Source organism: Ranitomeya variabilis, chromosome 1 (assembly GCF_051348905.1).
Source record: "Ranitomeya variabilis isolate aRanVar5 chromosome 1, aRanVar5.hap1, whole genome shotgun sequence".
Taxonomy (NCBI): domain Eukaryota; kingdom Metazoa; phylum Chordata; class Amphibia; order Anura; family Dendrobatidae; genus Ranitomeya; species Ranitomeya variabilis.
In genome coordinates this window covers 379,409,146-379,435,564 of record NC_135232.1, presented here as the reverse complement: position 1 = coordinate 379,435,564, position 26,419 = coordinate 379,409,146, and the positions used below count along the sequence as shown (strand labels likewise).

General features: G+C 44.9%; 1 protein-coding gene across 2 annotated transcripts in view; it reads right to left on the bottom strand.

Moving 5' to 3' along the window:
• Positions 1–26,419, bottom strand: part of TRPM6 (transient receptor potential cation channel subfamily M member 6) — a 292,688-nt gene that overhangs the window by 200,275 nt on the left and 65,994 nt on the right. Inside the window, exons 2-5 of one of the 2 annotated variants that reach the window (XM_077249032.1) lie at positions 13,174–13,253; positions 10,972–11,010; positions 8,608–8,788; positions 7,511–7,724 (exon numbers count right to left, since the gene is read on the bottom strand). In XM_077249032.1, coding sequence (XP_077105147.1) covers positions 7,511–7,724; positions 8,608–8,788; positions 10,972–11,010; positions 13,174–13,253 — 514 coding nt within the window. The remainder of the gene's footprint in view (positions 1–7,510; positions 7,725–8,607; positions 8,789–10,971; positions 11,011–13,173; positions 13,254–26,419) is intronic. The other variant, XM_077249033.1, reaches the window with a different exon arrangement.

Sequence of the window (26,419 nt, the reverse complement as noted above, 5' to 3'; positions counted from 1 at the left end):
ATGTGTCTGCTGCTAGAACTCTGTGTGGCATTGACCTGGTCTCTAATCTGAGCTGCTGTTAACCTGCGATTTCTGAGGCTGGTGACTCGGATAAATTTATCCTCAGAAGCAGAGGTGACTCTTGGTCTTCCTTTCCTGGGGCGGTCCTCATGTGAGCCAGTTTCTTTGTAGCACTTGAAGGTGTTTGCCAGTGCACTTGGGGACACTTTCAAAGTTTGCCCAATTTTTCGGACTGACTGACCTTCATTTCTTAAAGTAATGATGGCCACTCATTTTTCTTTACTTAGCTGCTGTTTCCTTGCCATAAAACAAATTCTAACAGTCTATTCAGTAGGACTATCAGCTGTGTATCCACCAGACTTCTGCACAACACAACTAATGGTCCAAACACCATTTATAAGGCAATAAATCCCACTTATTAAACCTGACAGGGCACACCTGTGAAGTGAAAACCATTCCCGGTGACTACCTCTTGAAGCTCATCAAGAGAATGCCAAGTGCAAAGCAGTCATCAAAGCAAAAGATGGCTACTTTGAAGAACCTAGAATATAAGACATAATTTCAGTTGTTTCACACTTTTTTGTTAAGTATATAATTCCACATGTGTTAATTCATAGTTTTGATGTCTTCAGTGTGAATGTACAATTTTTATAGTCATGAAAATACAGAAAAATCTTTAAATGAGAAGGCGTATCCAAGCTTTTGGTCTGTACTATATATATATATTTATTAAAAAAAAACCTTCAGCAGGAATGCAGAGGAGTGTAATAGAATAATCACATATGTACTGTGTATGTAATTAATGCTTGAGGTTATCCTGATATTCCTTGAAAAAAAAACAATCTGTTTGAAAATGGCACCAACCACGCCTGTGCAGTAGCAGCTATGGGATCACCAATAGCTGCTACAGTGCAGGTGTGGTGGAAGCCATTTTGAAACAGTTTTTTTTTTTTTAAAGGAATATCATTATAACCTCAAACATTAACTACATACACAGTACATATGTGATTATGCAGGAATAAAATATAAGTAAATTGTCTACTTATGAACTGGTTCTCTTTAGTAAACCCTTGAAGTCCTACTATGAAAACTCTTAAAGGGGCTGTCTTTACATGAAAACCCCTGACAAAACAGTGTGTCACTGAATAACAGCACATGCCTATTTATTTCAGTGGAGCGAAGCAACTGAGAGCATGCAGAAGGTAATTGTGGCGGGTGAAGCTCAGATAATTCTACAAGAAACTTGCCTCTATGTACTTATTAGTTACCGTATAATATTACTTATTCGTTATTACAGATCTGAGTTGGGGAAACATTGAACTTTCGATAAGAGCTTTACTTACGCTATAGCGGATTAGTATGGCTGGGATTTACCTTCTATGTGCACTTAGCACGTGACATTACTGATGTCTAGGATTATTAAGATGTCACTGTATAAATTAAATATATTATACTGTATATGCCCATTATAATGCAAATGTCCACCATGAGGCCCAGTTTGATTTAACTTTGTGCCTTTTAAATGTGCAATATCCCTTAGAACTAATTTTATATTATGATGCAATAAAGTATGGGTATGGGTTATCTTTTGGGGTGTGCAAGTAAATTTAAAAATGTATGGCCATATTAGGGCAATCAATGTGTATTTACATAATCTGTCTCCCGAAGTTTTATTTTTTGGCCATTGCACCTGCACTCCATCCAATTAGCTCAGGTATTTTTAATGAGCTATAAAATGCATATGAGCTGCTTTACTATGTGATGTCTCTGTTGCTATTGCGCTGTTAGGGCCAGAATTGGGGGTGGGTGGGGTAGGAAAACTGGGCAATGGCCTAGTGCCCCTATCCTTAATCCCTTTACCCCCGAGAAAAAAAATGGAAATTTGGCAAACATTTTGAAAATTTAGCAATTTTCAAACATTTAATTTTTATGCCCTTAAAACAGAAAAATATGTCACACAAAATAGTTAACGTTTCCCACGTGTCTACTTTACATCAGCACAATTTTGGAAGCAAAATTTTTTTTTGTTAGAAACTTAAGAAGATATAAGGGTTAAAAGTTAAAACAGTGATTTCTCATTTTTGCAAACATTTTATTTTTTATGGACCACCACACATTTGAAGTTACTTTGAGGGATCTATACAATAGAAAATATCCAAAAGTGACACCATTCTAAAAATTGCACCCCTCAAGGTGCTCAAAAACACATTCAAGATGTTAATTAACCTTTCAGGTGCTTAACAGGAATTTTTTTAATGTTTAAAAAAAAAAAAAAGGAAAATGTAACTTTTTTTCACGAGAAATTTAATTCATACCCAATTTTTTTTTTATTTTACCAAGAGAAACAGGAGAAATTGGACCCCAAAAGTTGTTGTGAAATTTGTCCTGAGTATGCTGATACCCCATATGTGGGGGTAAACCACTGTTTGGGCGCATGGCAGAGCTCGGAAGGGAAGGAGAGCCGTTTTACTTTTTCAATTGAAAATTGGCTGGAATTAAGATTGGATGCCATGTCGGGTTTGGAGAGCCCCTGATGTGCCTAAACAGTGGAAACCCCCACAAGTGGCACCATTTTGGAAACTAGACCCCCTAAGGAACTTATCTAGATGTGTGGTGTGCACTTTGAACCCTCAAGTTCGTCACAGAAGTTTATAATGTAGAGCTGTAAAAAAAAAAAAGAAAAGAAAAAAAAAATGTAATCAATTTTTTTTTTCCCAGAAGAAATTGGACACCAAAAGATATTGTGCAATTTGTCCTGAGTATGCTGATACCCCATATGTGGGGGTAAACCACTGTTTGGGCGCATGGCAGAGCTCAGAAGGGAAGGAGCGCCAGATTTTACTGTTATGGTTTGCAGGTGCCATGACCCACTGGGAGATCATGAGGTGCCAAAACAGAAGAACCCCACATAATTTATCCCATTTTACAAACTACACCTCACAATGAATTCATCTAGGGGTGCAGTGATCATATTGACACCATGGGTGTGTCACAGAATTTTATGCCATTGGGCAGTGAGGACAAAATAACTACATTTTTACCACCAAAATTTTGTTTTAGCCAAAGATCTTACATTGTCGCACAAGAAGTGGGTAAAAATGGCAACAAAATTTGTCCCACAATTTCTACTGAACGTGGCAATACAGTGCTACTTAGCCATGCAGAGAGACTCGGAAGGAACAGAGCGCTATTTGCCTATTCAAGTGAATGACATGTGCACAGACCTAGTGTGTTTCCACGGACCGTGTGTCCGTGGGCAAAACACGCAGACATGTCCATTTTTTAATGTCAGCACTGGCCATAAAACATCCCGCACATGTGCATACACAACGCATATGGATGTCATCCATGTGACACGCATCGGCACCGGGGAAGAAGCGTTACAGTAAGCACTGCTCCCCGGTGCTGAACACATCTCTCCTCATTCTTCTCTTTTCTCCCAGTGATCAGAGAAAGCAGAGGAGAATGATGGGAGTTACATATAAGTAATAAAAGAAAGAGACAACAGGCGTTGGCTGATGGGACTATTACTCCCATCAGCCTACCCCTGCAGCTGCAAATAACAGTGACAGCAGGAGCGCTGTGCTGCGCTGTAAATAAATACGGTAATTTAAAAAAAATGGCATGGGTTCACCTCTATCTTTGATAACCAGATAGGATAGATAGGATAGGATAGGATAGATAGAGCAGTCTATTAGTGATTGTTCTAACCCATCTTTCCTTATCAGCCCGTGTAAAGAGGCCAGTAGACAAGGGACAAACAACTTGAATAAAGTCAACTGGCGCTCATAACATTATGAAATTACCTCACACAAAAAATGTTTCTGTGTGATGTACTAGGTTAGCATTTTGGGCCCCACTTAATTTTCGCTCAGGACCACACTTTGTCTAAAGCCCAAGGTGCTATGCCTGTGGCCCAGTGCTAACGTGGCCAAGTTTGGCAGCATGGTAGGTGCTGAGCTTCATATTGCAATGGCAGTGGTCACCATACACGTAAAACACCATGTGTCCGAGATAGCATGTGGGTTTACACAGTTTGATCAAAATGTAAATGTTGGCAGCTTAGATCATCATAAAAGATGGATGCATATTTCATGTAGTTCTTCATTTGGAAAGTATTACAGCCTATTAATTAGTGATTGTAAATCAGTCATGACATACTGAGTCTAAGGTCTTCTAGTGGAATCAATCGCTAAAATGTTCTGCATGCTGCATGATTAACGAAAGAGAAAGAAACATCGGGAAAACAAAACGTGTGAATTATACCATCATTTCTTCTTTTCCCCATCATTTCTGGACAGTCACGGTTTCTCTCAACCACATTTTATGATTTTTATAGTTTTGAAGGCAGTATACAGTGATGCAATGCCCACTAGGACATAATGAGGATTGGGAAATACCTTTATAACAAGGTTCCTTAGAGACTTTCTGCTTGAAAGCAAAGATGTAGAAATCTACCAGTGACTCTAGTCTGTCAACACCATAGATTAAACAAGACTAAAACGGCATGTGGAAACCAAAGAAGACCAGTGAAGCCTATGATGATTCACATAAGGATCTAATACCCTCTATACAGTCAGTAATACAGACAGAAGGCCTCATTCACACTCCACAATGCACTCGGCACACTTTATTGTTTGTTTGACGGATGATGACTGACATTATATTTGCAGAACGGAGATATAACAATGGGGGAGAGGCCATAAGCTCTTTGGTGGATCAATCCTATCTATTTTATGATATCCTCGTACTATTTGTAAGGTTATAATAATATAGGATATTTCTTTTAAAACATGGCTTGGCAAGAGCTATTGACACGTTGAAACACAGCACCATGAAATAAATTAAAAATATCAGTAGTTTTCTGTAGTGGATTTTAGAAAGCACATAAAATATTCTGCATACATTACATATACTAGTGACTACAAATCTACTTAAAAGTGAACATATCAATAAGATCAACCCCCACAAACCGCTCATATGGGCATGCAGGTCTTTGGAAGTGAAATCCATCAGCACCTTTATATCTTCCACCTGAAACTGTATTCCTCAAAAATCAGCTCTTTAATTCATATGCAAATGAGACATTAAGTGCTCTGGATGTGGCTGAGCACTCTACAAACCTCTACCACCTGAGGTCGTTTGCCCCCCTGCACAGCACCAGCCTCTTTAGCATGATTGATAGCTCACTGGCCATGTGATGTCGGCTCCATGCAAGAAAATGAGACAACGAGCTGTCATTAATGTAAAAGAGCCTGGTGATAGGCGGAAACAACTGCAGGAGGCAGAGAATTGGGAAATACTTTGTCGTACCAAGAGCACTTAATGCCTTACGTTTAGTAGATTCCTTGAAAACGCAGCAGAGATAGCAGATATAAAAAGGTTATGATAGATTTACACTTCAAATACCTACATGCCCATCTATGCAGTTTTTTTTTTTTTTTTTGGGGGGGGGTTAATTTTACTTAATGATCCTTTTAAAACACTTCTATGCAGAGCAACTGTTCACTTCTGGTAGAACTTCTAATGCATTTTAGGCCTCCTTCACATGTCCGCGTTTCCAGCACGTGTAGTATCCGTTTATTTTCCACCATTATAACCTACTAGATGGTGGCCCGATTCTAACGCATTGGGTATTCTAGAATATGTATGTATGTATATAGCAGCCACATAGTATATAGCACAGGCCACGTAGTATATAGGAGCCATGTAGTATATAGCAGATGAATACTAAGTGGCCGGTGCTATATACTATGTGGCTGCTACATACATACATACATACATATTGAAGAATAGTCGATGCGTTAATACAGGTCACGCAGTATATAACACAGCCCAAACAGTATATATCACAGCAAACATACAAACACCGATGCAAAAATACTGATGTGTGAATGAGGCCTTAAGTGTAGCTAAACACTCATTAACAAGTCCATAGAAAAGACAAAACAAATCAGCCAGGTACCATAGCCGGAGAGGAGACTGATCCGGCTCCATAGCCAGGTACCATAGCCGGAGAGGAGACTGATCCGGCTCCATATACAGCCGCCTTCTCCCAGCGCCACTGCAGGTGAATGACAAGTCCCTTATTATGTACACACATGGGAAAGACCCGACAATCATCTCTAGCTATTTTTTTTCTGGACAGATTATTAAAAAAAAAAAAAAAAAAATCAAGGACAGACACATTGGAAAACCATAATAAATCATTACGATTACAGTTGTAGTGATCCAGTCTACAGCCCATAATTCATATATGAAGACATCAGCTGATATTATATTTTTATAGCTTACAGGATAATTACAGTCAAAATATTCTGTATACGATCCTTCAGCTTAAAAAATATATATCACTTATCGCCTCAAATTATTTTTTACGGACAGGTCAAAAAAGCATCTTAATTTTTACGGGCTTGTAAAGGTGGAGAAGACCCCTGTTTTAATCTGTGAAAAAATATACTGTATGGCATTTTTATCCTCCTATAACCTGCAGTTCCTGATAGTCAGGGGTAACCGGGTTAACTGTAGGCCCGGCCCTTAGTTGGGGAGGAGTTATAGGGACCTGTGATTTAGTTCCTGGTTTTATAGTTGGCGTTGATTGAGCAAGAGACAAGAAATGACACACTCAGAGGAAGGTTATCATCACTGGGTGTGTGCGTCGGAGCCAAGACAAGAAAAGGGAGCAAGTCAGCTAGACTTCTACAGTGGCGGCAGTTCCTCATGCAAGTGTGGGGCACTTAAGGACTGAAAAAGCTAAAGGAAGCGGTGGTGTTATCCAGCCCTGGGGATCCGCTGTGAAGGATGGCAGGGTCAGCCAGGCTGGGACATGTCAGCAAGGTGGTAGCTAGAGCTCCCTTTCACAAGAGTGCAGCTAGGATGCTGTGATCACAATGAAACACATAGACCTTGTAGACCTGTACGACAAAGATGGCATTACCCAATTTGTCCTGTAGTGTGCTGATGTCCATTCTAATAAGAATGTGCCTCTGTATTGTGCAGAAGTAAAACAGCAAGTTTTATTGCTGTTACCTTCTGTGCATACATTTTATTGACAGAAAAAGGACTATTTTTACAAACTCTTCTGGTTTCATCACTGGGAGCTTAAAAGTGGTCCAGTGTCACACAATTGGTGCCAGAACTGAATCTGAAGGTGTCCACCGCAGAACCCCAATCACACACATACAGCCAGGGACCCCTATGTTAGATATAGAGGTTGACCAAAATCCACCCTTACAGACTGTCCTGGAATTTCTGGATGGTTGAAACCCTTATTGTGCCATCAAGACGAACCCTGTCTGTATACTCCTATATGTTCAAATGTCCACATAGGAGCCATCTCTCTAAGCCAAACCGAAAAGTCATAGCATTTTTCTCCTCCAGTGGACCCGACTCATTCATGTATTATATGGACAGCTAGGTTTTTGTGAAAACACATATTTGCTTTGTTTTATAAAGTCAGACAGAAGCAATTTCTGAGAAGATAGAGAGAATGACAGTGATTAACAAATACCTGTATTGATGCCCTCAGTCAGGATCCATGCCCCAGTAGTCTCTGCAGCTTTTACCAAGCCTTTGCCAAAGACTTGCTTGACTTTAGAGGGGAGTTTAAAATTCTCAACCCCACCATGAACAGAAATCACCAGTTTGGGAAGCTCCATTTGCCATTCTTTTATCATCAGCTGCATCAATTGGTCTAAGGAGGTGTCATAGGATACTCTTATATACTGAGAAGTGAGAACAAAAAACAAATGAGCCAATCACTCCCAGGACATCTGCTACAAAGGCTGCCGGCAGCCACCACGAGGGGGAAGCTTGCTGTACATTGATTTTTTTATTGTTCCCACTGATTTTAATGCAAATTAAATATGTATTCAGTGACCTCCCCCTTGTGGCAGATGAAGGCACACAGATTCATTCATTCATTTTAATTTATGTCAGGGTGAAGAGAAGAACTCTGTTGCTATTGCTGATTAAGAATTTCCCCACAGAGAAAGTGGACTTCCATATTTTATTTTTGTTCCTGTAGTCCTCCCTGACCCCTTCAATACCTTTCACGCCTCCTGAATAAACAAAACCTTCCATGATTTTTGCATTTGAGAGGCTTGAAGTCTTATTTATTTATTATGCTTACATTTATAGCGCCATCATATTCCACAGCCCTTTACAGATATGATCCTTGCTGTTCCCATTGGGGCTCAAAATCTAAAATTCGCTATCAGAATGTCTTTGGAGTTTGGGAGGAAACTGGAGAACCCGGAGGAAACCCACGCAAACATGGGGGGAACATACAAACTCCTTGGAGATGTTGTCCTTGGCTTGCTAGGATATAAACCAAGGACCCCAGCGCTGCAACAGTGCTAGCCACTGAGTGTGCCTATGGCAGAGAGAAGTATGGACATTCTGCTAACTTTGTCTACATTGTGATTTCTGGTGATGGAACAGTCTTTAGATTTTAGGAATCCTTCTGATGGCACGGTTAATGGTTGAGTTTTGGCTGACTGAGTCATTATGACCTGCATCTGTCATGAAAATAAACCTCCCCAGTAAATGTCTCTAAAAATTACACAGGACATTTGGTAAAAAAGAGACTAATGTCACATGAAATACCTTGGCATGGTATGTGTGATGACCATCTTGAAAATTGATGGTGCCAAAAGCATCTGTTGGGCTGGTCTTTGTATGCTTCTGCACCGACCATTCCTCATAGTTTACCTCTTGTGGTGTACAATATATTGGCCAGTCAAAATCTATTCCAGGGTGGTCTCCAATTAACCTTCCACAACAACACCTAATGACACAATCAGAAGTTCACTGCATTGCATTACAGGTGAGGAGCTAGAAAACATCATTTTTGGCATATATTGGTATTTCCATGTATTTTAGATGAATATTGTTTATTGAATAGTACATACATTCCTTTATGTGGCTTTGACTTAAAAGGGTTGTCTGGGACTTTTATGCCAATGGTGTATCCTATTCACTATACAGTTGCTGTGCATCGGCCTTACTCAGCACATCCAGCCACTACTGGCACCAGGAACAGTCTATTGATGGGAGTGCTGAGTATCGCACCACCACCGATCAGATATTTATGACCTATCCTGGGGTAGAGACCACCAGTATAAAAGTCCAACACAACCCATGTGCAACAAGAAGAATTAAGAAGTGAAGCCCTATGTGCACTTCTTTCCATTCTATGGTGTGATTACAGCCAGAACAAGCTGCAATATGGCACGTCACAATTTCCCAACTGTTTTCCTTGTAAACTATGGGAAAGATGGTCTCTAAAAGAAAGCACTCCTTTAAACCACTTTGTGCTAATTCAGAGGAGCATATTATAAGTATGTGTTGCACATAAGTACAATAGCTATCTTAGGCACATAGTAAAAGTCACTATATACTGGAGTAATATCCTGTGCATGGTTTATTTGCGACTGTTACAGTATACGGATAACAAGTAAAAATCATAAAATCCTAAGTAACTACTAGACTGCGCTGCGACAGTGCTTAAATAGATTATTTGCTAATTCTGCCAAAGGCACAGTAAAATTTTTGTATGTAAATTGCCTTGATTTCAGCCAAGATGATTAAATGTACACTATTGGCAAGATTTCTTTGAAGCAAACATACTTATGTGTTTGCTGAGAAAAAATAGATTATGAAATGACTGGGCAATGGCCCAAACTAGAGTATAGATGAGATGATACATTTCATGTACAATGTCCATTAATTCTATGTAAAAATGTTAAGTAGTGTCACATTAAAGAGCTGCAATCAATGCACATTACTAGAGATTGGCGAACCTGAACAGTAAAATTTGGCGTCCATACCGATCACCTACTGTTCGGGCACAGACACTGAACACAGACTTCACCAGGAAGTTAGTGTTTCTGTTCTGGTCCCCCCCCAAAAAAAAAATAAAAGTATGGGGTCCCCATGGATATTGCCCCCCCAGCCTAAAAATAGCAGCCTCCAGCTGCCCAGAAAAAGCACATCTATTAGATGCGTCAATTCTGGTGCTTTGCCCGGCTCTTCCAACTAGCCCTGCCAGCCAGTGAGGCTGCATTCCTTGTTGGGCTGAACTGCGGTGAGGCAAGTTCACCACAATTCAAATTCACAGCAGTCAAATTCTCCCGGTGAACTCACCTCAGCACCATGAGACTTTCTCACGGTGCTAGCGGGGATCTCATCGAGATCTCATCGTCACCGCAGTTCTGCCCAGCTGGGAATGCAGCCTCGGTGACGGGCAGTAACCTCATTGACATCACCACAAATCACTTATGCTGCGCTTGCAGCAGCTCATTACCAGTGGTTCTCAGCTTGGACGGTCGCACCTTGGCACCGTCCAGGTTGAAAACTATTTATCCCCCAGACATGGAATACGGCGTGGGACAGAATGACAGACAGGTGAGGGATATTGTTGTTTTATTACAGTTGACAAGGGATTCAGTGGAATTTTTTTTTTTTTTAATTATTTATTTACAGCGCAGGCACCGGCTGATGAATACACCCATCAGCCGCTCCTTCTTTCATGGTTATTAGCGGCAGCTGATGAAAGCAGTAGTCCCATCAGCTGACACCAGTGACCAGAGGTAAACTTTGTACCTCTTTTGACAGCGACTGTCTGACCAGCAGTGATGATTTTTACCGCCGATCAGAAGCGGTCTTTGTCGCGCTGTCATGAACATGACAGTGTGGCAGATACTGGATGTTCAGGCCCCCCATTCAAGTGAATGGGGTCCGGGTTTGCGTCTGGGTACTGTTCTGGCACCCGAATCCAAACTTTTTGTAACTGTTTGGTCGAACCTGCCAGACCCAAACATCCAGGTGTCCGCCCATCTCTACACATTACTATTTAGCAATGTCTGGATTTCTTCCCTTCCTAGCTTAGGACACATGATGATATCTCCCAGACCTGTACACTGCAGCAGGGCAGCACTATAGGTTAGGGCTTTCCTAAAGCTACTTCACCTGATAAGGTTCTGGCAAACTTGGCATCCACCGTGGCATCTGCAGAAGAAACAAAACAATTCATAGTTACACAGAATAGCAGTTTCCTTCTTGTAGGTTTGACATAATTGTGAAATAGCCGGATTGTATTTTATATAGGGCTTCTTTTTTTTCCATTGGTCCTCACTAGCTAGGTCATGGTGGAATGGATCTGTCAACTTGACATGCTCCTGCATTTGTGTAGAGGTCTAGACCTCTTGGAGCTAAAAAGAAAACAAAAATAATGCTCGTTGGACAATTACGAGTGTTGTAAGGGTTCACCATTTAAAACCATTTATTGCCTTTAAGTTCTGACCACCTCCTACCTCACTTCTACTGCACTGACTGTCCAACTTTCATATAGAAGTGAATCGTGTTATGGTTGAGTATGTGCACCGTCATCGCTGTCAGACAGGATTATAGGACCCCTGTTCACGGAATTAGTTGGGGTCCCAGTAGTCAGACTTCCAGGGATCAGACACTTACCATCTATCCTCAGGATTGGTGTTAAGTGTACTGAGAAAGAAACCTCATTAATTTATCTGCCACATAAATTACAAATCTGCTCTACTCAGAAAGTCACCCTTAATTTCTTCTGTTTGTTAGGACAGTGACAATTTGGCTATTGTGTATATGTGCGTACACAGGATCCTGTCATTTACTGCCTTGAGGACTCATGAGAGCAAAGAATGGATGGGGTGAGCATTTTTTTCATCAGCGGACCATACTTCTATTGTACGTGCAAGATGTTGGTCAGTACTCATAGTAGCCAATGCTTTCAAGCAGCTTTGGCTAATAATACTATAGATTTTAGCTCACAGGAGAACAGACCTGTAATATGGTGCCTTTACAAAATCTCGAGCTATGAGCCCTAACAAGAGAAAGGAGAGGAGCCATACCCTTTTGGTAGGTGTAGTGCCATTACATTCAGCTCTTTGATTTGTTTGCTGAATCCAGCACATTATATTAAGCACAAAAGAAATCACTAAACCATATCTGCAAGTGAGGACTGTGCAGCAAATGATCATGCCCGTAATACCGACCTCCCCAACAGTGCCACATAGTTTAAGAAGCATTGGTCTAGTGTTTGCTAAACATAGAAATGATAATGGTAGAACACTCTTGTTAGAAAGCAACCCAATGTATACTTTCTATGTCTCCCAGATCCCAACTCACCCACTCCTTTCTTGCTAAGAGTGCTATTACATTGCGTTCATGGTCACGCTTGGTGGCCCCATCAGGGCATATGTCTGAACCCCCAGCGAAACAGGATTGAGACATATGGTCCATTACCATAGACTGTAATGGTGTTGGCAGAGCGAACATGAGCTCTGACGTGCATCATTTTCAGGAGTCTATGCCAACTGGAAGCGGACATTCAGAAGTTGTAGACTGTGTCCAACAGTTCACCTCCAGTAGGGGTACACCCTCAAAAATGATGCATAGCAGAAGTGCACGTTTGCTCTGCCAGCACCATTACAGACTATGACCCCGTCGGTGCATACATCCAAATCCAGTTTTCCAGGGGGTTCGGACATGTGCTCTGACGGGCCAACTGGGCATGTCCCTAAATGCAATGTGAAAACACCTTAAGATAGAGATGAAGGGACAGAAGCCACGATAAAAAAAAAAAAGAAATCTTACTGCAGGATCAGACTACACAGGGCTTGTTTGTAGTCTGTCACCATGGAGATACAGATTTGCAGAGGCTTTTTTAAATAAGGAAATTTGCTAAGTTGCTTCTTTTTTAAATGCACTTTCAGATGGTATTGTGTAGAAAGCAAAAATGGGCAAAGGTGTGGAACACCTTTTTTGAAGTAAAACTATAGAGGAACTGTTAATGCAAACGATTTTGCAAGATGTAAAAATCATAACTTGACTATTCCTGTCCCTCAAAATCTTTTGTACTGTACATGTAAGTAGAATCAATGTTATTACATTAAGTAGAATATTTGGGCTTTTTGATTTCTTGTGCTTTATATAAAAGTTTCATTCTCATCGTCTCCACTATGAGAAGTATGAAAAGAGCTTTATCAAAAATCGGTGCTATTTATAAAGCAATTATTGTTATTATAACATTTTAAAAATGGAAATGTCAGTAAAAGCATTTACTGGTTGCGCTTCTAGAATAATTATTTTTAGTGGTAAACTCCGTTAAATAAACATTTAGACATTATACCATACCTATGTGGATCTTTGGAAGCCGGTATTATTTTTGCACATTCTCTTTTGCAGAAGATACTTTCAATCCAAGATTTCTGAGACTACAAAAAAAAAAAAGATGAATTTGCGTTATTCACAGACGTTGAAATGTAATTGCGGCACTCGCCAGTTCATAAATCAGCTGACATTGTATTCTCTGAATACTGCATAGGAGAGAACAGTATTACAGACAGTAGTGCTGATCAGGAATCTTCTCTTTGTTGGATAACTTGCTTTATTTTTAAATCAGGGAACTATAAAAAAAAAAAGAAAAAAAAAAAACATGCCCGATGCCAGAATATGATGCTTAGGCAGGACTGATTTGTCATAGACTTACATTGCTCCTCTCACAAGTATGAATATGACCATCATTTTATACATCAGCAATTACATAGTAGCTTAATAAATATAGCAATCTGCTGAACTGTCATTTCGGCCATTCATTTACTTTTTTCCCTAACATCTTCCAGCCTTGCAGAAATGAATAATTAAAGAGAAACTATGGTTTACAAATGTTTTCATAAAATTAATAATGTATTATTATTTTGGGGTAGTAATATAGATAACGTTTTAATTTTGTGGCATGGTGACTCAATTATTTTCTGATTTTGTATTGATTTTTGAATAATAATGATTATAGGAATGCATTTTACTATGGAGATTGGACATAAAGAAATCAATTTTTTAGATGTGACCATTTCAATTGATGAGGGAGGGAATATTCATACGGATATTTATAGGAAGCCTAAGTCTACAAATAGCTTCCTACATTGGGAAAGCTGGCACCCTCCATCCTTGAAAGCCGGTATACTGGTCGGACAATACCTAAGGGCAAGGCGTAATTGTGCCAATGATTGCCTATTCGGTAAAGAAAGTCAGAATCTTTTTCAGAGATTCTCAACAAGAGGTTATCCTAAAAAGGGTTTACGTAAGGCCTTCAATAGGGCCAAAATGACGAATCGAGATAGGCTGTTGGATGAGGCCCCGAAAAAGATGGAGGAGCCAATAGTGAGATTCATAGGGACCTATGATGGGAAATCCAGTGAAGAATCTAGTATTTTACGCAAGTATTGGCCCATTTTGAGAGCTGATCTAGATCTAAAATACACTGCTCAAAAAAATAAAGGGAACACTAAAATGCCACATCCTAGATATCTCTGAATGAATTATTCCAGTTGCAAATTTTTAGTCATTGCATAGTGGAATGTGTTCAGAACAATAAAGCATAACAATTATCAATGTAAATCAAAATCAATATCCCATGGAGGTCTGGATTTGGAATGATACTCAAAATCTAAGTGGAAAATCAAATTACAGGCTGATGCAACTTCAATGGAAATGCCTTATGACGAGGAAAAGATGCTCAGTATTGTGTGTGGTCTCCATGTGCCTGTATGACCTCCCTACTGTACAATGCCTGGGCATGCTCCTGATGAGGCGGCGGATGGTCCCCTGAGGGATCTCCTCCCAGACCTGGACTAAAGCATCCGCCAACTCCTGCACAGTCTGAGGTGCAACGTGACGTTGGTGGATGGAGCAAGACATGATGTCTCAGATGTGCTCAATCAGATTCAGGTCTGGAGAATGGGCGGGCCAGTCCATAGCTTCAATGCCTTCATCTTGCAGGCTCTGCTGACACCCTCCAGCCATATGAGATCTGGCATTGTACTGCATAAGGAGGAACCCAGGGCCAACCGCACCAGCATATGGTCTCACAAGGGGTCTGAGGATCTCACCTCAGTACCTAATGGCAGTCAGACTACCTCTGGCGAGCACATGGACGGCTGTGCGGCCCTCCAAAGAAATGCCACCCCATTCCATTAATGACCCACTGCCAAACAGGTCATGCTGAAGGATGTTGCAGGTAGCAGATCACTCTCCCCAACATCTCCAGACTCTGTCAAATCTGTCACATGTGCTCAGTGTGAACCTACTTTCATCTGTGAAGAGCACAGGGCGCCAGTGGCAAATTTGCCAATCCTGGTGTTCTGTGGCAAATGCTAAGTGTCATGCACGGTGTTAGGCTGTGAGCACAACCCCCATCTGTGGACGTCGGGCACTCAGACCATCCTCATGGAGTTGGTTTCTAACAGGTTTTACTGACACATGCACATTTGTGGCCTGCCGGAGGTCATTTTGCAGGGCTCTAGCAGTGCTCCTCCTGTTCCTCCTTGCACAAAGGCGGAGGTACCGGTCCTGCTGCTGGTGTGTTCCCCTCTACGACCCCCTCCATGTCTCCTGGTGTACAGGCCTGTCTCCTGGTAGCACCCCCAGCCTATGGACACTACGCTGACAGACACAGCAAACCTTCTTGCCACAGCTCGCATTGATGTGCCATCCTGGATGAGCTGCACTACCTGAACCACTTGTGTGGGTTGTAGAGTCTGTTTCATGCTAGTGTGAAAGCACAACCAAATTCAAAGTGACCAAAACATCAGCTAGAAAGCATTGGTACTGAGATGTGGTCTGTGGTCCCCACCTGCAAAACCACTCCTTTATTGAGGGTGTCTTGATAATTGCCAATAATTTCCATCTGTAGTCTATTCCATTTGCACAACAGCATGTAAAATTGATTGTGAATCATTGTTGCTTCCTAAGTGGACAGTTTGATTTCACAGAAGTTTGATTTACTTGGAGTTATACTCTGTTTAAGTGTTCCCTTTACTTTTTTGAGCAGTGGATGTAGCTGGAGGATATCGCTCCATTACTTACAGCAAAGGGAAAAATCTTAAGGGCTTCTGTACACAGTCATTTTACTATGAATGAGAATAGGCCAGAGGCAAGGGGTGGGAGAGAGAAGGAGGGTTACCACCCGTGCGGGTCTTACAATTTTTATAAATTCCTCCCATTTATGAGGGAATTCTGTAATCCCGTTGATAATAAGGAATGCTAGATCAGGGATAGTATAAATTGCAAGACAAAAGGGAGTAGTGTATGTGATTATATGCCCATGTCCAAAGTTGTATGTGGGTAAAAGGATCCAAGAACTAAAGAGGAGAATTTCCAAATATATTAGTTCAATTAATACAAAGACGGAGACGCTTTTGTCTGAGCATATGAGGAATGTGCATACAGATGACACTCTGCAATTAAAAATATGGGAAATTAGACATCTTCACCTTGGCCCTAGAAAGGGCAATCTGGATAAGCTGTTACTCCAAGAGGAGTGTAGATTGATATTAAGATAAAGAAGTCGTAGCCCTCTTGGTCTCAAAGAGGGTTTTCTTTTTTGGATTTTCTTGATGATTGAGGCTCTGGTGAGATCTCATATCTCAATATGGATCTGGTATATTGGTGAAGAAGGACATGTTCCCCTCCATCTTATCCCCTTTAATTAATGATAAGTTAATGAAATTATTAATAATTTCCCTGTTTTGGTTTTTAAATGACTAAAAGGACTTATTAAACATGGGATAATTTTCTCATTGATTTATGAGATTAATCCACCTATGGGTGGAAGGAAGAGTGAAGTTATATTAGTCGTACTGGATGTATTAAGTGAGATCACCACATCTAGAAATTATTTCTAATTGGCAAGATACTGCTATGTGTAACACCCCAGAAAACCAGTTTTGACAGTGGTATTGCATTCTGCCCCCAGTGTGTTCAGCTTTCTGCCCCCAGCATGTCCAGCATTTCTGCCCCCAGTGTCTCCAGCATTCTGCCCTGGGATCACCGCTCTAAATAACAAACAAAAAAAACATGAGTTCTTACTTACCAAGCCGCACTCCTGCGGCGGGCGAAGCTTCCTCCCTCCACTCAGGTGAAGCATGCACTCGCCGGCGGCTGACAATGACGTCAGATGCCGGTGACGTGCGCCTTGCAGCACACGTTAGCTGCCAGCCTCCAATTGGCTGGCAGCTGTTAACTATTGACGTGCGGGCCCGCACGTCGACAGCCTTACTGCCGCAGCGCCTGTAGGGGGGGGCCTGGTGAGCAGCTGAGATGGGGCCCAATGCGGGCCCCCTCTGCCCACCGGGCCCATACGCCAGTCAGGGCAGTAATGCCCTGATGGCGGTGGGCAATCTGAGCGGTAGCCCATGGCCCCTCACACTACTGGGCCCTGGGCTACCGCCCAGATTGACCCTATTATAATCCGCCCCTGGGAGAGAGTGATGCCATGCTTGGATGCGAGGAAGGATCCCTTTAACAGGTGACACGTACACACAACACCGTTCTGACTCCAGGCCAGAAGGGGGAGCTCTGATCCATTTTGTAGGTGGCTTCCCTATATATAGTATTTTATATATATATATATATAAATATAAATATATATATATATATATATATATATATATGTATTCTGGCAGGAGGAGGAAGTTAGTTAGTCTGAGAGTGAGGAGTGAGGAGACAGAGTCTGATAGAAGAGCTGGAGCCGTGCAGACACGAGGTTCTGCAGCTCCTGACAGACCAGTCTGTGTGACACACTGTGAGGGGAGAAGAAGCAAAGGAGAGGAAAGATACTGGGAGTGGAGCTGCGAGAGAGCCTACTCCAGAATCAGCGCAAGAGACCGGGGGCCGAAATCCTGAGGTTGTGGGGGTAACTGTATGCCCCACAGCAGAAACCGGCAGGCAGTAGATTTCGAGTCGCCTTTCCACCATTACACCAGAAGGCACAGCAGCATATAGAGCCCGGAGTCACCACAAATAGAGACACCTGTAAAAAGGCTCGAGTTGCCTGCCATGCGGGTATTGTCCTAAATATAGGACAGAGAGAGAGAAAGAGACAGGACTTTGTGTGAAGCCTCAGGCAGCAAGGGGCGCACACTACAGGGCAGTAAGGAAGGCTTCCAACCTCACCTGGATAGGGGGATTCCGAATCGCTTCCAGGCTGGACGGACCTCGCCATCACCTGTGATCCGTACCCTGGACTATTGCTGTATACCACCAGTAAAAGGTAAAGAGACTGCAACCTTGTGTCCTCTAATTCTTTCTGGCATCACACCATCATTCATCTTTGCCACTACACCGGGAGCCCTGGGGACTAAGCTTCACCTGTGGGAAGCCATACCATCCCTGCTGCAATAACCATCCCCAGTGGACCCCTTTAAGCAGCGTCAGTCATTCCTGACTGAATACCACATGTGGCGTCACGAACATTCTTTATTCAAAACCCCTTAAAAGACCTTCCCTTTAACTTGGACGCCCAGGGCCACGGACCGGGTCACTGCCACCGTGACTACCCCTTAAACGACCACCAGACCCGGTACCGAGTATCCCCTAGGCCCTAGCAGGCGCTCCGCTGTGTGGTACCCAGATGATGGTGGGATGTACCTTCACTCCTTGATTTACGTATTGTGAGAATTGAGTATCAAATAGAATAGACACTGAGGTTATTGGGAATATTTAAATATTTACCTTTATCAATTGTTAATTTGTGGTTTGGAAAAGTTATCACCGCTAGCGATACTATTGACATAGAGAATGAGAAGTATAGTGTCTCTCTGCGCATGCGCGACCGTGGCTAAGATTACATGCATAGTTGTAGCGCCCCCACCGCCGCAGGGCCGAGGGGTACCCGGTACCGGGTCTCTGAGTCTCTGCTCTGGGGTTGTCACGGTGGCTAGGCCCGGTCCGTGACCCTGCTAGTGGGGAGGCGACGTACAGTGAATGATAAGTGAGGGTGGTGGTGGTGATGCGGTGCAGTAAATAACGAGGACACCAGGTTGCAGTCTCTTTACCTCTTTACTGAAGATCTCTGGGTCCTCAATCCGGAATACGGTTAACCAGGCTGCGCAAGTCCGGCCGGTCCGATGGCACCTCCAGAGTTCTCCTTGCAGGTGGAAATCTGTGCCTTCCTGCTAGCGCTAGGTGTTGCGGTCCTTCGCTGCTGTGCTTACGGAAAGTCCCCACAACTGTTGTGTCTGTTTCTTAAGTTCCCTCACAACTCGATTAGATGATGTTCTGCTAATCTTCCGTCCCTCCCTGATGTGGCGGTTAGGATGGCACCCGTATGACGGGTAGGCTCGGAGCTCTTCCGGGACCCTAGAGTCGCCCCTCTCCACAAGTTGCCCCCTATGTCTTCGTAGGTGATTTAGGTGAGACAGCCCACCTATGACTGACTGTCCTGCCGTTGGTTTGAAGTATTGCTTGAAGCTAGATTAATAAATATTTCCTCGGCGTTCCGGCCGCCGGTTGTGCGCCTCAGTAGAATGTTGCCTCGGTCTCACAGCACGACTCCTACTGGTATTCTCCTTGTTGCTTTGATCTCGTTTCTCACTCAGCACAATCTATCTCGCTTCTAATCCTTCCTTGGGCACCGCCGCTATACTGAGCAGGCACGGTCCCGTTACGTTCTCTTCAATTGCCAGGCCTCTGTCAGGATCCCACCCCCGACAGGGGCCCTACCGAATCTTCCCCCCACAACACCCTCTGCCACAAGGTGTTGCCTGGTTCCAACCCAGTCAGCTCTCTCCCTAACTTCCTGCCTGACCCCCAGTTTTACCAGTATGTGAGGAGTGGCCTAATGAATAGAACCCTTAGCTCCCCCTGGAGGCCCGGCTGTGAAATGTATTGGTGTATGTGATACCTGGTCAGATGAACTCCTTCAGTGCCATCAGACGTACCATAGCTCCCCTTAGCGGCGGAGCCACAGTACTGCAACGACCAGGACTCTGGGGCGCTGCACTCCCCCCCGGTTAAATCCAGTACTCCTGGACTGGGAAGAAAACAATACAGGTTAGCAAAAAGACATACAATTTTGTTGAGTGCAATAACAATAAGTATACTTGAACAGAGCTTCCCTTTATGGGAGGTGAGGACACTTGAACGTTACAAACTTGGTTAACCATTATAAATTACAGGCTATAAACAACTCCTGTTACCCAACCGGGTATTCTACTTAGTGCAAATTCTTTGAACAATAATTTAACATTGTCTTTAAGGACGTACACTCTGCCTCCACAAAAGACCTTCTTATAACACAGTATAAGGTTAATTAACTTTTTGCATTCTCCTTCTTTAAATCTGCAGGACCGCCTTTCCTAACGGCTCCAGACCTACTGCCTCTTCAACTACTATACACAGTATAGAACATAACATTTACTTTCAGTTTGAAATCACTGAGCCATCCCTACATGGCTCCTAAGAGAACTCTCTGACCAACCCGTACGGGTTCACTTTCTGTCCTCATTTTTCTATCAACATTATCAAACATTTCTTACAATCAACTAGCTGGATACATATAACTTTTACATGTAAGCATCATCATCATCATTTTCCTTTTGGTCAAGACATTATTGCTATCTATCTGTCTTAAAGCAATACCATTCTTTAAGTACACAAGTGAACATCCCCTTTAAGAGGGGACCAAGTCTTTATGAGGTAGCACATCTTCTCAAGCTACCAGTCCATACTCAGCAAAGGCTCCGGTGCGGTATCTTCGCAAAGAGTCCTTCTTTAAGTAAAACCAGTAAGGAACACCTTTAAGAAGGTGCAAACTATTTACAAGCAGTTTGTATCATGCACTGTTCATGATGACGGCAGTTCTTGACAACAAAGGAGAAAATAGAAAATAACCAAAAAGCAGTAGGGATCCCGGGTCAACAAAGGGATCCCTTTAAGAGTTAACCCTAGACGGGTTTAGCAGCAAAACAGTAGAACAGTAACTATTTACATTCATTAAAGCATTTTTGCTTACTCGGATGGTGGCTGTGCAGGGGGTGGTCTTCTTCCAGGCCTCACCCGGCCAACGGGTCGCCTTAGTGTAGCAAGGGCCGGTCCTGGCTCCAGCAGCGACAGGATCCCTCGCCGGGATGCCCTCCTTGCTTGTGGGCGAGCGCGACCCAGAGGCACGCGGTGGACCCGGACCTCCTGAGGTTCCGCGGGGACGGGCCCTGGCACCTTCCCTGCAGAAGGCTCGTCCTCTGGCGTTCCGGCAGCAGCCTGGAGGGCGACGCACCACTGGACGCCTCGAGCTATCCAGCCAGCTTCGCCAGCTTCCCTCCTCCACCGGGTGTAGGTCACCGCATCGCCAGGCTCCAGATCGGGATCGTACCTTCCCCCGCAGGGCTCCACTTCTTCCCGATCCACACGGACCTGCAGTGGCTCCCTGATCTCCTGTATAACTCCCCTTCCTTTCCGGGAGTTAAAGGATATTACTACACCCCAGTGTGACGGTGGAACCTCCTCAACGCTCCTCAGATCAACCTGGGCTGCCGGTTGGGGCCTGTTCCGCCACGCTGTCATCAGGCGCTGCAGGTGCTCCGCCTCCGGCAGGATCCTCAGGCCCTGTGCCTGCAGCTCACACTCCGCCGCGGCCGGGATAAAAGAAGCGGGGGACACCGGAGACAGGCGGACCTCCGTGGGTTGGCCCAGCCGAGCGATTACACGGGCATCGGCTTCCAGACGGTAGGCTACCTGCCGGGCCTCGGCTGCAGCCACACACTCCTCGGACATCGGCCATGGGGGTTGGCCTATCGGTAGCTCCGCAAGGGTCAGTTCCCGCAACGATGGCGTGTCCGGGGCTGTGTCGGGTTGTGCAGCCTCGTGCTGAGTCGGGTCATTCGCACGCAGTGCTTCCGGCGTCACCATTGTCGCTTCTTCTCTCGTGTCCTCTTACCGCGGTCTCTTTCGTGGGCGGCCCCGTCTCCATGGTCTCCATCCTCCAAAGAGAATGAGGAGGCGGACCTCGGCTGTTGACGGACACGTCCTCAGGACACAGAAATATTTAGACTGGGCGGCCATTGTCCTTCGCGCTCTCCAGCTTGTCTACGCCCACTCCATGCCCCTCTTCTCCTGCGCTCTCCTCAGGGAGCTGTAATGGCGGATTTTGGCGGTAAATGGCAACACACAGTCTTTGCACTAAAGTACAGTCCAAGCACAGTAAATCACAGTTCCAAGGCACACATGACCTGATTCTTCAGGCTTAAGTAGATCCTGTTCGTGACGCCAAGTTTGTAGCGCCCCCACCGCCGCAGGGCCGAGGGGTACCCGGTACCGGGTCTCTGAGTCTCTGCTCTGGGGTTGTCACGGTGGCTAGGCCCGGTCCGTGACCCTGCTGGTGGGGAGGCGACGTACAGTGAATGATAAGTGAGGGTGGTGGTGGTGATGCGGTGCAGTAAATAACGAGGACACCAGGTTGCAGTCTCTTTACCTCTTTACTGAAGATCTCTGGGTCCTCAATCCGGAATACGGTTAACCAGGCTGCGCAAGTCCGGCCGGTCCGATGGCACCTCCAGAGTTCTCCTTGCAGGTGGAAATCTGTGCCTTCCTGCTAGCGCTAGGTGTTGCGGTCCTTCGCTGCTGTGCTTACGGAAAGTCCCCACAACTGTTGTGTCTGTTTCTTAAGTTCCCTCACAACTCGATTAGATGATGTTCTGCTAATCTTCTGTCCCTCCCTGATGTGGCGGTTAGGACGGCACCCGTATGACGGGTAGGCTCGGAGCTCTTCCGGGACCCTAGAGTCGCCCCTCTCCACAAGTTGCCCCCTATGTCTTCGTAGGTGATTTAGGTGAGACAGCCCGCCTATGACTGACTGTCCTGCCGTTGGTTTGAAGTATTGCTTGAAGCTAGATTAATAAATATTTCCTCGGCGTTCCGGCCGCCGGTTGTGCGCCTCAGTAGAATGTTGCCTCGGTCTCACAGCACGACTCCTACTGGTATTCTCCTTGTTGCTTTGATCTCGTTTCTCACTCAGCACAATCTATCTCGCTTCTAATCCTTCCTTGGGCACCGCCGCTATACTGAGCAGGCACGGTCCCGTTACGTTCTCTTCAATTGCCAGGCCTCTGTCAGGATCCCACCCCCGACAGGGGCCCTACCGAATCTTCCCCCCACAACACCCTCTGCCACAAGGTGTTGCCTGGTTCCAACCCAGTCAGCTCTCTCCCTAACTTCCTGCCTGACCCCCAGTTTTACCAGTATGTGAGGAGTGGCCTAATGAATAGAACCCTTAGCTCCCCCTGGAGGCCCGGCTGTGAAATGTACTGGTGTCTGTGATACCTGGTCAGATGAACTCCTTCAGTGCCATCAGACGTACCATAGCTCCCCTTAGCGGCGGAGCCACAGTACTGCAACGACCAGGACTCTGGGGCGCTGCATAGTCAATCCTTAAAATTTTGCATTCCAGAGGAGAGAACGCATGCGCATGTAGCGGTATGAGAGATTCCCCAGAAGGATTGGTTATTGTACCAATGCTGGCGGTCTTCGCAAGTATGGGAAAGGTAGTGATTAGTGTAGACGATGGCGGGCACTAATAGTGTGCACCCGTAACTGACGGGTGAAAGGTGTATACATATTTTCCTTCCTCCATAGAGGTAATACTGCAGTGCACCTCTTGTGGTTTATTAGAAAGTGATTATAAAAGCGCCATATGAGTACTCTCAGTGATTCATTTAAGCACTCAAGAATGATATAAGGAATTTGTGCATTATCTTGGCTTTGGTTATTTAGCAATACTACCTATGATTGGCAAAATGTCTTGAGTGCTCTGATTTGTTGATCTCAGGTGTCTATTTGAGGACGTCATACCATATCTTTTAAAAGATCCGGTTACCCATGTACTTGCTCAGTCTAGCCTCATACCCGGATGAAGCCAGTTTAGCTGGTGAAACATGTCGGGGAGGCATAGGAGTGAATTTTATTAGCAAGTTAGTAGTGTAGAAATAAATCTGAAAGAGGATACAGGTAGCGGCCACACCTTTCCTACAGATTAAATGAATACTATCATTAGAGACACCAGATAAAAATCCAATAGATTAGATGATGTTAAAAACATGCTGGTGATGGATACACACTAACTTTTAGTGTTTTTTGATCGTCCTTTAGTGGTTCATTAAAAGCTTTGTTTTATTATAGTCTTTAGTTAGAGTCTTGTTGCCTTTGGCAAATTGTAATTGTGCTTACCCAACGCTGATTATTGAACAGCAATTGTTGTGTATTACATAAAGTTAATAAGACACGTAAAAATAAGAAACTTTATCCTATATTTTATTACAGAATTATGCTTTTTTCTCCTCCTGGACTTTATTCCTAAAATTCTCAATTACTGCATAAATTCACAGATTTTTCATATTCCTGAAATAGAAGATGACAGTTGGTGCTCATAAGATTCTATGAAGGGAGGAAGGAGGGGGAAGATAGACATAGACACAGTCATTCTGCTGCAAGTTCTCCTGAATTGACATTGAGGGCAGAGACAGACTGCCGTATTTCTCGTGCGAGAATCGCATCGTAAAACTCGTACTGGCTGTTGGCTCTCCTGACTTGAGCTTGACAGCTGCATAGTAATCAATCACACTGTCATGCTCAGGTCACGAGAGGTGCCGGCCAGTCTGTGCAGTGCGATGCGATTCTCGCACGAGAAATATGGCAGTCTGTCTCTGCCCTAAGGCCGGTGTCACATTTGCGAGTGCAATGCGAGAAACTCGCACGAGTCTCTCGCCTCAATACCCGGCACTGCCGCCAGCACTCAGGACCGGAGCGTTCAGCTGCATAGAAATGCATGTGCAGCGCCCCAGAGTCCTGGTCGTTGCAGTACTGATGCTCCGCCGCTAAGGGGGGCTATGGTACGTCTGATGGCACTGAAGGAGTTCTTCTGACCAGGTATCACAGTCACCAATACACTTCACAGTCTGGCCTCCAGGGGGAGCTAAGGGTTCTATTCATTAGGCCACTCCTCACAATCTGGTAAAACTGGGGGTTAGGCAGGAAGTTAGATCAGAAAGCTGACTGGGTTGGAACCAGGCAACACCTTGTGGCAGAGGGTGTTGTAGGGGAAGATTCAGAGGGGTCCCTGTCAGGGGTGGGATCCTGACAGAGGCCTAGCAACCAGAGAGAACATTACGGGACCGCGCCTGCACGATATAGGAGCGGTACCCCAAGAAAGGACAAGAAGCGAGGTTTATTGTGCTGAGTGAGAAACGAGATCAATGCAACAAGGAGAATACCAGTAGGAGTCGTGCTGTAAGACGAGGCAACATCCTACTGAGGCGCGTAACCGGTGGCCGGAACGCCGAGGAAGTATAGAGCTCCAGGCCAAACTTCAAACCTACGGCAGGACAGTCAGTTATAGGCGGGCTGTCTCACCCAATTGACCTAGGAAGACACAGGGGGGGTAACAACAGGAGTGGGGTGACGCTAGAGTCCCGGAAGAGCTCCGAGCCTCCCCGTCATACGGGTGCGTCCTAACCATAAGATCTGGGGGACGTGGAAGAACATCAGAATCGAGTTGTGAGGGAACACGAGAAACAGACACAACAGTTGTGAGGACTATCCCGTGGTGCTTAGCAGGGAAGGACTACAACACACAAGCGCTAGAAGGTAGGCACAGATTTCCACCTGCAAAGGGAGCTCTGGAGGTGCCATCGGACCGGCCAGGCTTGCGCAGCCCGGTTAACCGTATTCTGGATTGAGGACCCTGAAGCCTTCAGTAAAGAGGTAAAGAGACTGCAACCTGGTGTCCTCGCTATTTACTGCAACCTGCACCGCACCACTACAACATCATCACCATCACGCACACCTATCATTGTACGCCCCTCAGCAGGGTCACGGACCGGGTCTAGCCACCGTGACAACCCCAGAACAGAGACTCAGAGGCCCGGTACCGGGTACCCCTCGGCCCTGCGGCAGTGGGGGGCGCTACAACTTGGCGTCACGAACAGGATCTACTTAAGCCTGAAGAATCGGGTCATGTGTGCCTTGGAACTGTGATTTATTATACTTGGACTGTGACTTATTTTAAAGACTGTATATTGCCACTTGCCGCCAAAAGTTCCCGCCAAGACCCGCCGCCATTACAGCGCTCAGGAGAGCGCAGGAGAAGAAGAGGGGTGTGGAGTAGGCGTGGACCAGCTGAAGAGCGCGAAAGACAATGGCCGCCCAGTCTAAACATTTTTGCATCCTGAGGACGTGTCCGTCAACAGCCGAGGACCGCCTTCTCATCCTCTTTGGAGGGTGGAGACCATGGAGACGGGGCCACCCACGAAAGAGACCGCGGGAAGAAGATGCTGGAGAAGAAGCCAAGATGGCGACGCCGGGAGCACCGCGTGGGGACGACCCGACCCGACCCAGCATGAGGCTGCGCCACCCGATACAGCCCCAGAAGCGCCATCTTTGCAGGGACTGGCCCTTACGGAACTACCAATGGGCAGACCCAACTGGCCGCCGTCGGAGGAGTGTGTGGCCGCAGCCGGGGCCCGGCAGATAGCACGTCGCCTTGAGGCCGACGCACGTGTGACCGCTCGATTGGGCCAGCCTACGGAGGTCCGCCTAACTCCGGTGCCCCCTG